General features: G+C 54.9%; 3 protein-coding genes across 3 annotated transcripts; 1 reads left to right on the top strand and 2 right to left on the bottom strand.

Annotated features, from left to right (window-relative positions):
* Positions 1-274: 274 nt before the first annotated feature.
* MONBRDRAFT_14603 (uncharacterized protein) lies at positions 275-2,014 on the bottom strand (the record flags this gene model as incomplete). Its single annotated transcript, XM_001743243.1, has 5 exons — positions 275-500; positions 590-748; positions 869-943; positions 1,024-1,167; positions 1,353-2,014. 5 exons carry the CDS (start codon positions 2,012-2,014, stop codon positions 275-277), a joined length of 1,266 nt encoding a protein of 421 aa, XP_001743295.1.
* A 3,639-nt stretch (positions 2,015-5,653) lies between these two features.
* On the top strand, positions 5,654-6,114 carry MONBRDRAFT_3505 (uncharacterized protein; the record flags this gene model as incomplete). The annotated part of the gene is made up of 3 exons (XM_001742922.1): positions 5,654-5,735; positions 5,827-5,874; positions 5,990-6,114. Coding segments are annotated over 3 exons (255 nt in total), but the record flags the coding sequence as incomplete, so codon positions are not given.
* A 1,905-nt stretch (positions 6,115-8,019) lies between these two features.
* MONBRDRAFT_22751 (uncharacterized protein) lies at positions 8,020-11,447 on the bottom strand (the record flags this gene model as incomplete). The annotated part of the gene is made up of 7 exons (XM_001743244.1): positions 8,020-8,133; positions 8,257-8,565; positions 8,659-8,781; positions 8,909-9,958; positions 10,142-10,930; positions 11,018-11,243; positions 11,344-11,447. The coding sequence occupies 7 exons, from the start codon at positions 11,445-11,447 to the stop codon at positions 8,020-8,022; spliced, it is 2,715 nt and encodes a 904-aa protein (XP_001743296.1).
* Between the last annotated feature and the right edge of the window lie 2,282 nt (positions 11,448-13,729).

Here is a 13,729-nt window from a genome sequence, read left to right on the forward strand (position 1 = left end):
GCCTTTTTTTTTGGGATTTTTTTTTTCCCCCCCCCCCCCCCCCCCCCAACTTACCTTTGTTCCATACTCCGTCCCCGCCCAAGCAGCAGGTTGTGCAAATCCAGATGTGTGTGACACACATGTGAACTCGAAACTTTTCACAATTTGGTTGGTGAGACAGAATAAGGTAGCATTTCAGATTGTGCTGAGGTTAAATTTGACAGATTACTACTTCAGTCTACCATAAGTCGACCAAGTGCAGGGAGCCGGTCGTCTCGACGAGACGTAACTGAGCTTATGAAGAAGCGTGTATGCCGTCACGCTTAATGTCGACGAGTTGAACGTCACGCTCAGGTAGCGCCGCCAGCTGGATGAGGTCATGAACGGCAATTTTGCGCGGAGCTTCATTGTGACTGTCGTAAACCTCCAGCTGGCGCGCGTTATAGCGAGAGCCCACAACGACAACGTAAGGCACACCAATCAAGCGCATGGTGGCGATTTTTTGGCGTAGACTCAGGTCCCTGCATGGCACATGTAGGACAGGGTGAATTCAGAGTTGTGCCTCACTTGATCAAACACAAACTCCTAAAGGGGAGATCAGGTTTTGCACACGCACCGGTCATCCAGCAGAACATCCCCTGGCATGGCTTCGTTGAGCTGTTCAGTCAGACAAGTGGCTGCGCTCTCAATGTTGTCGTTGCGCGAGGCTCCCAAGGTGATGACAGCCACCCTGTAGGGCGCCAGACTCAGAGGCCAGCGCAGACCGTTTCTATACCAAGCAGGGGCGTGCACAACAAGCGGTTGAATTAATATGCCTCAGCAAATGCAAGGTGAACGCTGGGCAGACGTGGACGGCGCGAAGTGCTGGGCCAGCATCGATGCGACTCACTCCGACGCCAATGCCTCAGTGACGGCGGCCAAGATGCGGCTCGTACCCAGACCATAACAGCCCATGAACGCCAATCTAGAAATCAGCCCAAATGGTTATTGTGGCTGACGCACAGGCTCATAATGCACACGTGTGCGAGTGGCTAGCACACTTACTCGGGGCCAGAGGGACTGTCATAGGTGACGTCAAACATTGAGCTGTACTTGTGACCCAACAAGAAGGTATGACCGACTTCAATGCCAGCGTGGCTCTCAAACTGGCAGTGGTCGGTGGGGGCCACGGGGGTTGTGCCAGCCTCGCTGAGTGTCGGCGGTACTCGTTGGCCAGGTTCCAGGTGTGGGCAGTTTTGAGTAAACGCTGTACGTAGTTGGGTATACATATCGTGCAAGGCAATGTATGGGTCAGAGTTCCAGGCTGTGCGTGATCCAAGAAGGGCAAGAGGGCAAGCAAATGTGCAGCAGTGGCGTTGACGAACGGGGCTAACGAACCGGGCATGACTTCGAGGTTGGCGGCGCGGTCGCAGGTGTGGCACACGGTGACGCTGTCTTCACCAACCGGTGCCAGCACCTGGAACTCGTGAGACATGCTGCCACCAATGGCACCCGTATCGGCCTCAACGGCGACGTAAGGAACGTGGAGATGCGTGAACAGGTTGTGGTACGCTTTGACCACAGACTCGTAGGTGAGGCGTGCGGCCTGCTCGTCCACGTCAAAGGTGTAGAGATCCTTCATGTAAAATTCTCGGCCACGCAAAAGACCTGAACGCGGGCGCAGTTCATCACGGTACTTGCGGTCGAGCTGATAGAGATAGAGGGGCATATTGCGAGCTGAGCGCACGTATGACTTGGCCAGGGTGGTGATGGCTTCTTCGTGCGTCGGCGCCAGGCAGTAGACGGCGCCGCGTCGATCTTCGACACGAAAGAGTTCAGAGCTGACCGTGTCCCAGCGGCCAGAGTGCGTCCAAAGGTCTTTGCCAGTGAGAGTGGAGAGGGAAATTTCTTGGGCTCCGATGGCTGACATTTCGGCACGCACAAGGTTTTCCAGCTTGCCAAGCACTCGCTTGGCGAGCGGCAACATGTGGTACATGCCCGAGGAAGACTGTGCAATGTAACCTGCCTGTACCAAAAGCTGGGAAAGAGGCCACATGATGTTACTCACAGACTCAGCGACGGCGTGCAAGTATTGGGCAGCGGGTAGCCGTCCAGTCTGTGCCAGGCAGGGCCGTACCTTGTGAGAAAGGCTTGTAGCCTCGGTTGGTGGCTCACTGGTCCATGGCACAAAGAGGTTTCGGAAGAGCTGCACAGCCGCACTGCGGCTTCGAGGCACCGTCATGTCGGCCCTTGAATGCAAAGCTCTGAAGGTGGTCGGGGGTCAATGGCGGAGTGAGTGTCGACGCGCCCTGAAGCACCACCCTCATCTCGTGCCAGCTGATGAAACAAAGCCCATGACCATACCTGTACGTCGAAGAGGCGGCAGCAGTTGTAGATGGGGTAGCGCCAATAGACCCTAGCCACCCGATGCAATGCTCTCCAAACCAATCAACCCAGGTGTGCTGCCACTTTGGCCAAGGCCGGTGTGAGCCACTTGCCACATCCGCCAGTCGCAGCAGCAGCAGCAAGTCCACCTGCTCCTGCAATCCTTGTCGAAAATGATTTGCTCAAATCTATTTTCGATGTTTGAAACTCTTGCAGCATAGTGAAGCAAAGCACACCTCAGCATGTTTCAAATGGGTTTCGACCACAACCTCAAATGCATCTTCCTAATTCTTTCAGGCAATTGTTAACGTTATAAATATTAACAAAACTTCATCTTCTTATATTTCTGCTACATCTTATTGACCAAGGAAGTGAATGGCTGATTCTGATGATCCATTTGACAAGCAAGATGTTGGCGTCTTTGCGATCGTGGGCGTTGGGCGGCAAGCTCCGGCCGTGCTCGCTAGTATCGCTGCTGTTGCTGCTCGCTGTCTCAGGGTCCATCGTCCAGGCGCAAGGTGAGTTGCCGGTGCAGTGTAAGCTGGTACCTTTTTTTTTTTTTTTCCTCCTTTCACATTCGTAGCGCATGCGTTTGCTTGACAAGCCATAAGCTCGGCAAGGAACCGACAGATCCTTGTCGGACTCCCCGTCGGCGAGTGGCCTGAGTCTCCTCGCTCACATCGGATCGCTTGCCTTTGCTCACCCCAACAGTGGTCGAGTTTTCTCCGGTCACAACCAACAATACCTGGGCCGATGGTCCGAGCTGGACAGGTGACAAACCGCCATGTGCGGGTGATGATGTTGTGTTGCCCGCGGTCAACCAATCAGACGCCTACAACGTCGTCGTTCAAAGCGATGTGCGTGACGCCTCCTCCCTCCCTTCTCAATTTGAGACACTCTTTGCCTTTGCGCGTGCACATCATGCATGGGGTGGTGCCGTAGTTTTCAGCTAGCCCACTTTCATTCCCAACCTTTCATCGCCTTGGCGCAAATTTCTTTCACGCCTTTTTTTGACTCACATTTTGGCTTTGAAACACCCTTGTGTAACAGGCACGGGCTTCGCGCATTCGCCTCGGCCGCAACGTGCTTCTTCGCTTGAAGCGCAACTCAACAGTTATCTTGTCGCGCAATGTGGCTCCGTGCACACGCATTACCGAGTCTACGACTGTGGCACTCAGCCCAAAGATGGGTCAGGCCGTTTGGTCTACCTCGGGTGAAGCCGGCACCGTTCGCCTTTCTGTCAACGACCAAATTGTGGGTGATTACACCGGTACCACAGCCTCGGCCTTTTTTGCGCTTACCCAAGCCAGCAATCAGGTTACCCTGCGCACTCTGTCAAACGACACGGTCGACCCTGGGCCTCTACATACTCTTGAACGACCCGGTGAGGAGCAAAATCAAAAACACAAGAAATGATCAACTGGAACGGGTGCTCCTAATTCAGAGTCGGGCCGACCTCTTATGATTGTGCGCTGCGCTGTCTCCTACCAATAGTGGCCACGCAATGGCGTTTTTCCGCCTCGGACAACTTTACAGAGGCGTGCGCATGGGATCTTTTTTCCGTGCCCTGCAATGATCACGTCATAATCAATGGCACGACGTTGGCAGGCACTGAAGCAGAGTCTTCCAACTATGCTGTGCGAGTTTCTGAGAATCAAGCCATTCGTTCCATGACCCTCAAGGCCGGTAGCGGTATCAGGTGTGTGCGTGGGTTGGCGAGCTGTTGATGTCAAGTCACGACGTGTCCTTCCCTCCCTTTAATTTCACTTCTTGCAAAGAGATTGTCATTTGGGCGCGCGCTGACACACACGGATGGAGGCCGATGCGAGCTATTCTGTCGTGATGCTCATTTCCTTTTGATCACCATCGGCTGTCCTAGGTTGAAGCGTGGTTCTCGCTTGACCATTTTGAATCCCTTGACTGTAGCAAATGACAACGACCCTGAACTTAACACGGAATGTCCCGTGTCAAGTGAAGTCGAATGTCTCAATTACGATCCATTTATCAGCTTTACGACCACAACGACGACGACGACCACCACAACAACAACCACGACAACCACAACCACCACAACGACGACGACGACCACAACAACTACAACTACAACTACAACCACAACCACAACCACAACCACAACATCGGACAATGGTAGCCCTGGTGGATCGGGTTCTGGCACTACATCAACAGTTGGCAACGGAGGCAATGTGGGGACCGGCACGACTACCGCCGCACCGCCCTCAGAAGAAGGCTCGTCCTCGGGCTCGGGTGGCATTGGTATCATTGCTGGCGTGGCGGCTGGGGTGGTTCTTCTCCTGGTTCTGCTTGTCCTTTTCGTGCGTCGTCGGCGCAACAACCCCAAAACAGCTCCTCATGGCTCAAAGGATGCCCTTGATACCCTGACTTTTGCGGAGAATCCGATCCATGATCCTTGGGAGTTGGAGCGCAGCCGCGTGACCGTGTTGGACAGCATCGCCTCCACTCCCTTTGGGCGGCTTCGCACTGGTTACCTCAAAGTACGTGTTCCCTTCTTGCTACATGCTGTCGTGCATGGGCCTTGGCACACGGGTCTCAACTCACCTCTTTCGCCTACTTCTCCCGCCCAACTTACGCAGCCAATGGACAAGAATCGCAGCGGCCGGGGCATGTCTATCCTGGTGAGCAGCTTGAAGGAGCACAGTGCTTTGCAAGTCCGGGATGCCTTCATGGCTGAGGCCTCAATTCTCAAGCGCATTGGTCGCAGTTGTCACCCTTCGATAGCCAGGTGCAAACGCGTGGGGCCATGATGCTGCTTCTTTGGTGTTCATGCTTTCCATCCCCCCCCCCCCCCCTTTCTTTTCTGTCTTCGTCGCGGGCGCGGGCTTACCAACCATCTCGTGACTTGTTTTGGGCACTGTTTGTCACTAGCCTTGTGGGCTTGTGCTTCCACTCGCAACCTTTGTACATTGTGCAAGAAGGGTGTGAGCAGGGCTTTTTGGCCACCATGCTGCGTGATTGCCGCGGATCTGGCAACATGGAGGAGAGCGTATCAAAGGCTGATCTGGCCAACATGTGCCAGAAAGTCATGTCAGCTGTCGAATTTCTGCACGGTTCAAGCGTGCTGCTCATGACCCTCAATGGATTCACCGTCATGGTTGATGCCCACCGCGAGCCGCGCATTGCTGTCTTGGGCCGCGATCCCAATCTCGATGGTGACGTACGTGAATCAGACTGTGCGCGTTTGCAACGAACGGGCTCAGACTTCCTTTGCCACTCGTTGCTTATGGTGTTGCGCTTGCCCGCGTCTGCCTCTTGTTTTTTTTCCAACCTGTAGCGCTTCCTCCAGCGCTGGCTGGCGCCTGAAGCAGTCGAGTCCAAGGGCTACTCCATGGCAGCTGACATGTATAGCTTTGGTGGTAAGCGGTTGGAATGGTCCTCGAGGTGCCGGCCCGGTGGCTGCTCTCACCCTTTCCATGGCTGACCCCGCATGCTCATAATTCCTCTTAGTGTTGATGTGGGAGATCTGGTCACTCGGAGCCACTCCTTATGCACAAGGTAGCAAATGATCGCGCACATGCTCACAACAGCCGAGTCTTCTAGCCTTGCCTTTGCTTTTGTGCGGTGTTGTTCTCTCGCAATATAGCCTGACTGAGGTGATTGCCTGGCCTAGTGTCCGATGACAAGGTGCCGCTTCAGATCACGTCGCAGCACTTGCTGCCATGTCCGCCCGGCTGCCCGCCATCAGCCTTTGATCTCATGCGCCAGTGCTGGGAGTATCGCCCTTCGGCTCGACCCGTACGTTCAGCGCTTGGCTTGTGCCGTCTGTATGCGATGCTTGTGGCTGCTCAGCTAACTTGTCTGCCTTTGCCTGCTTCTGAAAGACGGCGCCACGCATGAGTGCCGAATGCACCAGCTTGGCTCGAGCTCTTGCGTCTCAAAACGAGGTGAGCTATCCATTGCACCCAGCTGTCCAGCGCACACCAACTGTATTTTGCTCCCATCAAAGCCGGGCATCTGCTGACACGATGCTTTTGCACGGCAGCCAAGCACCGTCAACTATCGCTATCTCGAGTTTGTGGACGTCATGCCAGCGCAGCGCACCAGCGTCTCAGGCTGGGATGCTGATTTGTACAGCACAGGCGATACCGCAAATTCAAATCAAAGTGATGCCGGAACCTGGAACACCGGGCTCTATGATACGCAACAACGGTCCACTACAGCGGCTCAAGACATGTCATGGGGCAACCAAGGCTACGATGTGGGTGTCTCGGGTGGAGCCCCCGTTTATTCTTCGCCCAATTATGCGTCACCCTATGCTACGCCTTCCACGAATGAGCAGTATGCCTATGTCGCGAATCCTCGTGGCAACAGTGGCAACGTATATGACAGTCGGCCTACAATGCGAAAGTAAAGACGCGCTTTAGCAAGCCGACCTCTGCCTCGCTTCCGTCTGCTGCGATGTTCCGCGTATTGCACTTTTTCTTTATATCTCTTGTGTGTTGTGTGAGAACTTTTAACCCTGAAGCTCGGCGCTTTTTGTGAGAATTGATGTGCCCTTACCAGCCAGCGATGCCGCCTCTCCCTTTGATCAAACATCCAATCTCACCGCAAGATGTATAGTTTTCAAGTTCCATTTTTTTTTTTTTTTTTTCCTCAAACGCGAACAGATCCACTTTTCACTTTCACACAAACACCATTTTTTTTTTTGTGCACCCAAGCCGCCCTTTTGAATCACGTTGTCTGCCGTCTGGTGATCGACTCCGGGCAGGTAGATAGACGGTGCAGGATGGTGTTCTGCATGCCGTTGTTGATGCCGCACCTGCTCGTGGCAGCACCGAGCGTGGGGGGTACCATTTCCATGTCCTTGTGGCTCTTGGCCACCGCCTACACCATCTGCATGCACAACATCTGCCTCCAATGCCTGGTCCTGTTTAGCCTGATTGCAACTGGCCTCTACTTTTCTAGCGACCACGAACTGCTGCCCTTCAGCACCTTCGACCCCAGCTGACTCTGATGCTTACAGCTGGATTATTCTCTCTAAAAATCCTGATGCTTGTTTGTCTTTTAGAATTGTCGATGAGCGCCGTCTGAGCTGTGGCGCGTGCAATGGCCCTTGTTAGCTTTATGCGTGTGTGCGTGCGTGTGTGCGTGTGTGGCTCGGATGACGGGCTTGTCATGCCTTGTTCTATCAGGCTTCGCCCGTTCGTGCCCACCGCCATGTTGACTTGGCCCTCGAACCGTCTTACTTCTGCTGCGCAAGGGCGCGCCGCTGTGTCTTGACCTCCAGAAGCTGTTTCGGCTCTCTCTCCCGCTGGCTTCGGGAATTGACCTTTCTTTTGTGACCCAGCCACTCAATGCTTGCCCAATAGATTTTTGGGGTCCTGCGTCCTTGCGAGACGTCCTCATTATCGTCCTGCTCCAGTGCAAATGCTCTGTAGCTGCTGACCCATGGACACCTTCAATCAGAAACCAAAAAGGAGGGGACTTGAATTTTCACGCAGGCACATTCAAAGTCGATTTCAAAAACCGAGGCACATGACAGGACCATCATGTGCTTGAGTCGATCGGTCGTTGATGTCTCAAGTAAAAATAAAACACAAAGGTGCATGTCTGGTTGGTGTGAACTTCAAGACACACCCCGGGTCGACAACAGGTGGACAAACAAGTTTTGTTCACAATTTCCTAGGAGCACGGAGGCTTTTAAGCATTCTCGTCCGACTCGGAGAGATATTCGGCTTCCTTGGGATACACTTCATCCAGGATGCGGTCGTAAACTCCAGCAAAAACTTCCTTATTGTGATAAGCAATGCGCGCCTGAGGGGTGCAAAGAGAGCACGAGCAGCCGTGAGATGAGTGCCGATGCCTAATGGAACAGCAGGAAGACATGTTTCTCAACGCCCTCATGGGTCCGCAGCTGTGTTGCATTCATATCCTCACCAGCTGCGTGAAGGTGCGTGAGAGATCATCGTGAACAATATCCAAGCCCGTATTCTGCTTCATCTCAATGGCATCCAAGTCAGGCATGGCATTGAAGTGGCGGCGAAGTTCATCGCCTGCACGGCGCAGCAGCAACTGAGCCACTGGATGTTGGCGATCAATAGTGCTGAGATGGGCAACTTGAACGGCACGCTCTTCAACTTGATGGGATGCTTGATGCCAGCTTGGAACATGGTGCACAACATCAGCCGCCTTGGCCCATTTCTCAGCCTCGCCCCGCAACAATACCACGGCACGATCCTTGAAAAGCTGTGACAAACGAAGCAAGCATGGTTAAAACACGGCGCATGCCAGGCTCAAAAGAGTCCCTTAATATTGCAAAGTAGTTTCAGTCGTTCTTACCTTCGCAAATGCCGCATCCTCCTTCAGAAACGCGTTTTTCGCCACAAGCAACGTGTAGAGCGTGGCAATGACCAAGAGGGTATCGTAGTTATCCAGCGCTTCCAGAACCGCCGGTGCATCCATCTACGCATGATCAAGTGCAGGCAGATTGAGGCCAGGCCAACAAGGCATGCTGTAGCAGAGCGGAACCCCCCCCCCCCCAAAAAAAAAAAAAAAAAAAAAATCAACAACTTTGAATTGCATGCATTACCTGCAGTGTTTCAGGCCAGCGCTCAGGGGCCGGGCGATCGCGGAGCAAGGCTTCAAAGCCAGCGTAAAACAGAGTCTCAAAACTCGCGTTGCCTCGGCGATTCAAAGCGGGCGCATGAGGTTGAGCCGCCGCATCTTCCTGGGAAGGTGCTTCGGAAAGCCAGGCTTTGGTCATGGGCAGGGTCAGCTCGCCCCGCTGATCCATGGCATCCACGCGCTCCTTTTCAGCCATGATGGCGTGCTGTCGTAGCAGCGGCCGATAGGCGTCGACGATAAAGTTGGCCAGGTCAATACGCATGCACTTGGTGAGCTCGCATGCATCCAGCAAAAAGTCGGCCAGGTCAGACTGGCGCGCCAGGGCGTCACACATGGGCTCGCGCATGGGTGCTGAGAGCATGCGAGCAAAGCGCAGCACCGTTTCGCGCACGGCCGCTTCATCGAGGGCGCCGTGCTGAAGCTGCTGGTGCAAAAGATCGACGTCAAGGGCTTGCTCAATTTGATGGCGCAGCTTGGTCTGACGCGGCAGGGTACTGGCAGCCAGGTCGTCTCGCAATTGCACCAGCGTGGCTAGGGTGCAGGAGCAGGGGTGAGGTTCAGCCTTCTGGGTCATGGCCTCGAGTTCTGCACGAACGACGTCGCGAATGGCACGGCGAGCTTGATGTCGAGCACGGGCCTCAAAGTCGCGGCCCATGTCCTGGGGTGCTGGGCTAGGTGCAGCACCCTCCACCTTGCTTTCGGGGCCAGGCGTGGGTTCGTCGACGGTAAAGCGAAAGTCGGGATCAACGGCGATGCGATGAAGCACGCTGACATCCCAAAGATCCTTGAAATCCGGTGGAAGGGGGTCTGATGCCTCAGGCTCAGGACTGCTATCGCTCAGCAGGGGCTCGCCGCTCACCGTCCGATCACGCGCGCGCTCCTGGAGCTGTCGTTGGTGCTGCTGGGCTTGAAGCTCACAGCGTGCAGCGCTGCACTGTTCAAAGGCCTCAGTCGCCTTCAGCGACTGCAAGCGGTCTTCGATGTGGACCAGCTGTTGGTCAATGTGTGGATGCCACTAATAAAGACGTGGCACAAGCGGAGCAAGAACACCCCCGGACGCACATACATGCACACAAGCACACGCACAGGGAGAGGCCAGAGAGAGGTGCAGGTGATCAGGTGAGTGATGGTAATGCGCACACACGGGCCTAGCCAGTACTTGAATGGTCTGGCTGCGAGGGGGCATGTTTTGGCTTACCTCGCCGGATTGGATCGATTCGCGCTTGGCAACGGTTTCACGCAGGCGACAGAGCTCCTCATGGTGTTGGACCAGACCTTGGACGAGATCCTGGCGATCGTGTTGCGACCAGCGACGGAAGGCATGGAGATAATTGAGCCAGACCATCTTGGCAGTGGCAAAGGCTGGCTTGGTCTCGGCAGAGGGTGCGCGCTCTTGGACATGGTGCATCCAGGTAAGGACAGCTTCCACCAGGCTGCGCGCGCGATCAGCGAGTTCCTCTGCAGCGTCTTCGTCAACGTCGTCAAAGATTTCATCTGGACGCATGGTGATCATGAGGCAAGTCAGGAAGACGCGATGCAATCGCTTCAAGGGGATACCGGCCACCGATTGCTGGTTGTCGAGAGAGCGGCTGAGCTTTTTGACAAGGGGAATGCATCGTTCCATGCTCTGGCGCTCGTGCAAGGCACTAGCCACTTCTTCAAAGGACGCCGGGGCAGAATAGTTGCCTGCTCGTTCAAAAAGCTGGCCAGCGGGTGTGGCCGCAAAGGCACGGACAGAAGCGGCAGTGCGGGTGCGCAGGCGCCACGCACGTGTCAGCTGACGAAGGCGACGCGCTGACACAGGAGGTTTACTTGCTGGTGATGCGGCTTCTGTCAGACGGGCGTGATCAAGCAGAGAGCCACCGTTGATGGAGTTGTTGAGCGAGCTGGGCCCACTGTCAGCACGCAAGCGCTGCATCTTGGCGAGATGGCTGCGTGCGGCGCGAATGCGATGTTCTTGTTCAAGATCTTCAGCGCGCTTTTGTACCTGTGCATGCGTATTCCATGGCGAGTCAGTCAGGACAAAGCCCATGGCAAGTTGGTCATTGCGGGCGAACAGGGCTTCATGACTTACGCTCAAGACGTGAGAGAAATGTTGAGCCGAGTGTTCCTGGCGTTCCATGAGCCATTGTTGACGGCGAGAGCGCGCGTCTCGCACAGCCATCTCGTAGTGATCAAGCAGGTCCTGACGACGCTGCTCCTGATGCTCAGCAGCCTCGGCGACGCGGCGGTTTTGTAGCAGGGCGGCCTGCGCACGCTTGTGAAGATATGCCGAACGACGCTCGGCGGCATGTTGATGTCTGAACCGGAACACATGTCATTGATGGGCGTGTGAGTCGGGGGCACAGCGATGCGACTCGGAAGGAGGGCCAGACGGGGGAAAGAGTCGCGATGACCTACTGTGCTGCATGGTGGTGCTCTGGGACCGTGGCTGAAGGGCGGGGGGCTGCCACCTTGAGGGGGGTGACATCCACCACCCAGGCAATGCCGGGGGAACTACTCATGCCGACTGATATGGCAGCCAGAAAGAAGTCGGCTCTCTCGAGGACGGAAGGAGCGTCTCAACCGAGAGGCGGAAGGAAAATGAAAATGCACGAGAGCAAAGCCGCTCGAGGTAAGCGTCGAGCGAGGCCAAGGGGGCTAATCTGGCACTTTGGGCTAGATTTGGCGACTGGCCGAAACCGGAGGAAAAGGGCGATGGGGAGGGAATGATTTGGCAGCGGCCTCCTTGTTTTGCTGGAACCGTGTGAAATGGCAGCGCCGATGCAAAGAATGTGAGGGAATCAGAATGGCAACATCAAACCAGACGTGGGGTTGAAAAATGGCACCCAAAGCCCTCCAAAGTCAATGGGGCGTGACGCATCCTTGAAATGAGTAAGCACGAGCCCGTGCTGGATCCATCGGAGCCGTCATGATCCCATTTGAAGAAGCACGAAGAAGATCAAGGTCAAGCTGTACAGTGTGTGCATGCATCTGTGTGTGTATGTGTGTGTGTGGGCGAACAAAGATCTGATCTGATCTTCCTGGCGCATGCGACGACACAGCAAGGAGAGGTGGGGATGAATAGCTCCATCGGATGTTCAAGCTCTGTCTGTGGCTTGCAGGGGTTTGTTTTGATTTTTTTTTTTTCTTTTTTGATTGGCCCGACTCAAGGGCATCGGGCGACCGCGTGTGCAACAGCCCACCCCCAACAGCCCACCGACGAAAGGCCATGTTCTGGACATCCTCGGCCTTTCAAATATGATCCCTTTTGCTTGACTGACTGTCTTGGATCGGTTGGAGTTGGCATGTGGGGAATGCGCTTGTGCCAGCATGAGGAAAGAAAAGGTTGGGGCTGCCATCCTTGATTTGCAAACGGCTTTTCCCTGAATGTGGGCGTGCAATCGCTGCTATACAGTCCTCCTCGCCCAATCATTCATCAATCTCTTCGAGCGAGCGTGTTGGAAGGGCCTTTGCACCGGCACGCACGCACTAGATCCTCGCCGCGGGCGCTGCCGTTTTTGCATCTCCCGAGTTGTGTGTGTTGAAGAAGACGAAGATGGCTGCGATCTGGGCAAGAAGAAACACACCAAGGAGCAGATCATGTAGAGAAAATGGAATTTACAAGGAAAAGGACAGTTAAACAGTTGAACAGAAGTTGCAGACGTTTATGGAGTTATTGCAGACAATGCCACCAGCTAAATTGCCTGACACATTGACCACGTCACATCGGCAATACACAGCACACGTAACGTGGGTAGTGTGTTTAGGTCCGAGGGGTGTACTGTTGTTTGAAACTTGCATGACGAAAGAGGGGGATATCAAAAATAAGGCGATGCTGACAAATACCGCTGATCTCTCCCTCCGGACACTCAGCGCCGATCTTCCGTCGCCTCCATCCTCTGATTGCCCGCCGTTTGGTGTTCCTCCAGTGTTAGAATGGGGGGATCATGGCTTGGGGTGGCTCTGTGGGCTCTTGTGAGCCTGATGGCTCTCGGCCAGGTTGCGGGTCAGGCAGGGTCGGCGACCCGAGGCGTGGCTTGGGATGCGCGCTCGTTGCGCCTTAACGGCGAACGACGTCTCATCCTGTCGGGCGGGATGCACTATCCGCGGATCCCCCGCAGTGATTGGCAGCGCGTCATGTCTTTGGCCAAAGGCATGGGTCTCAACAATATCCAAACCTATTTTTTTTGGAATTTCCACGAGCCCAAGACGCGGGGTAACATCACTTGGGCTGGGCAGGCTGATCTGCCCGCATTCGTCCAGACGGCTGCCGATCTCAATCTCACCGTCACCCTTCGCATTGGACCCTACATCTGCGGCGAGTACTTTTATGGTGGTCTTCCTTTGTGGCTGCGTAGTCTGGACAACGTGAGCTGCTATCGTTGCGAGGACGAGGTTTGGAAGCGCGAGATGGAGCGCATAGTCGACATTGTGGTCGCCAAAATGGAGCCCTATCTCTTTGCCAACGGTGGCCCCATCATTCTCTTGCAGATTGAAAACGAATTCTCTGGCTCTCAAAGCTATCTCGAGTGAGTTGACCAGTGGCTCACTGGCAGGCTTGTTCCCTGCCTCTGCCTCTGCCTCTGTCGCTGTCGCTGCCTCTGTCGCTGTCGCTGCCTCTGTGGCTGTTGCTGTCTCGTCAGCCATTGCAAGCCTGTCAGCACATTTCTACTCAGACCCCATGGCTCCTTGATTGCCCTCCCCCCTCTTCCCTCATCCCACAGCTGGGCGGTGGAGATGGCCCGAAACGCCACAACAGCTACTCCATGGATGCTATGCCATGATGTTCACCAGTAAGCCTATC

This window comes from Monosiga brevicollis, genomic scaffold, assembly GCF_000002865.3.
Source record: "Monosiga brevicollis MX1 MONBRscaffold_3 genomic scaffold, whole genome shotgun sequence".
Classification (NCBI taxonomy): domain Eukaryota; class Choanoflagellata; order Craspedida; family Salpingoecidae; genus Monosiga; species Monosiga brevicollis.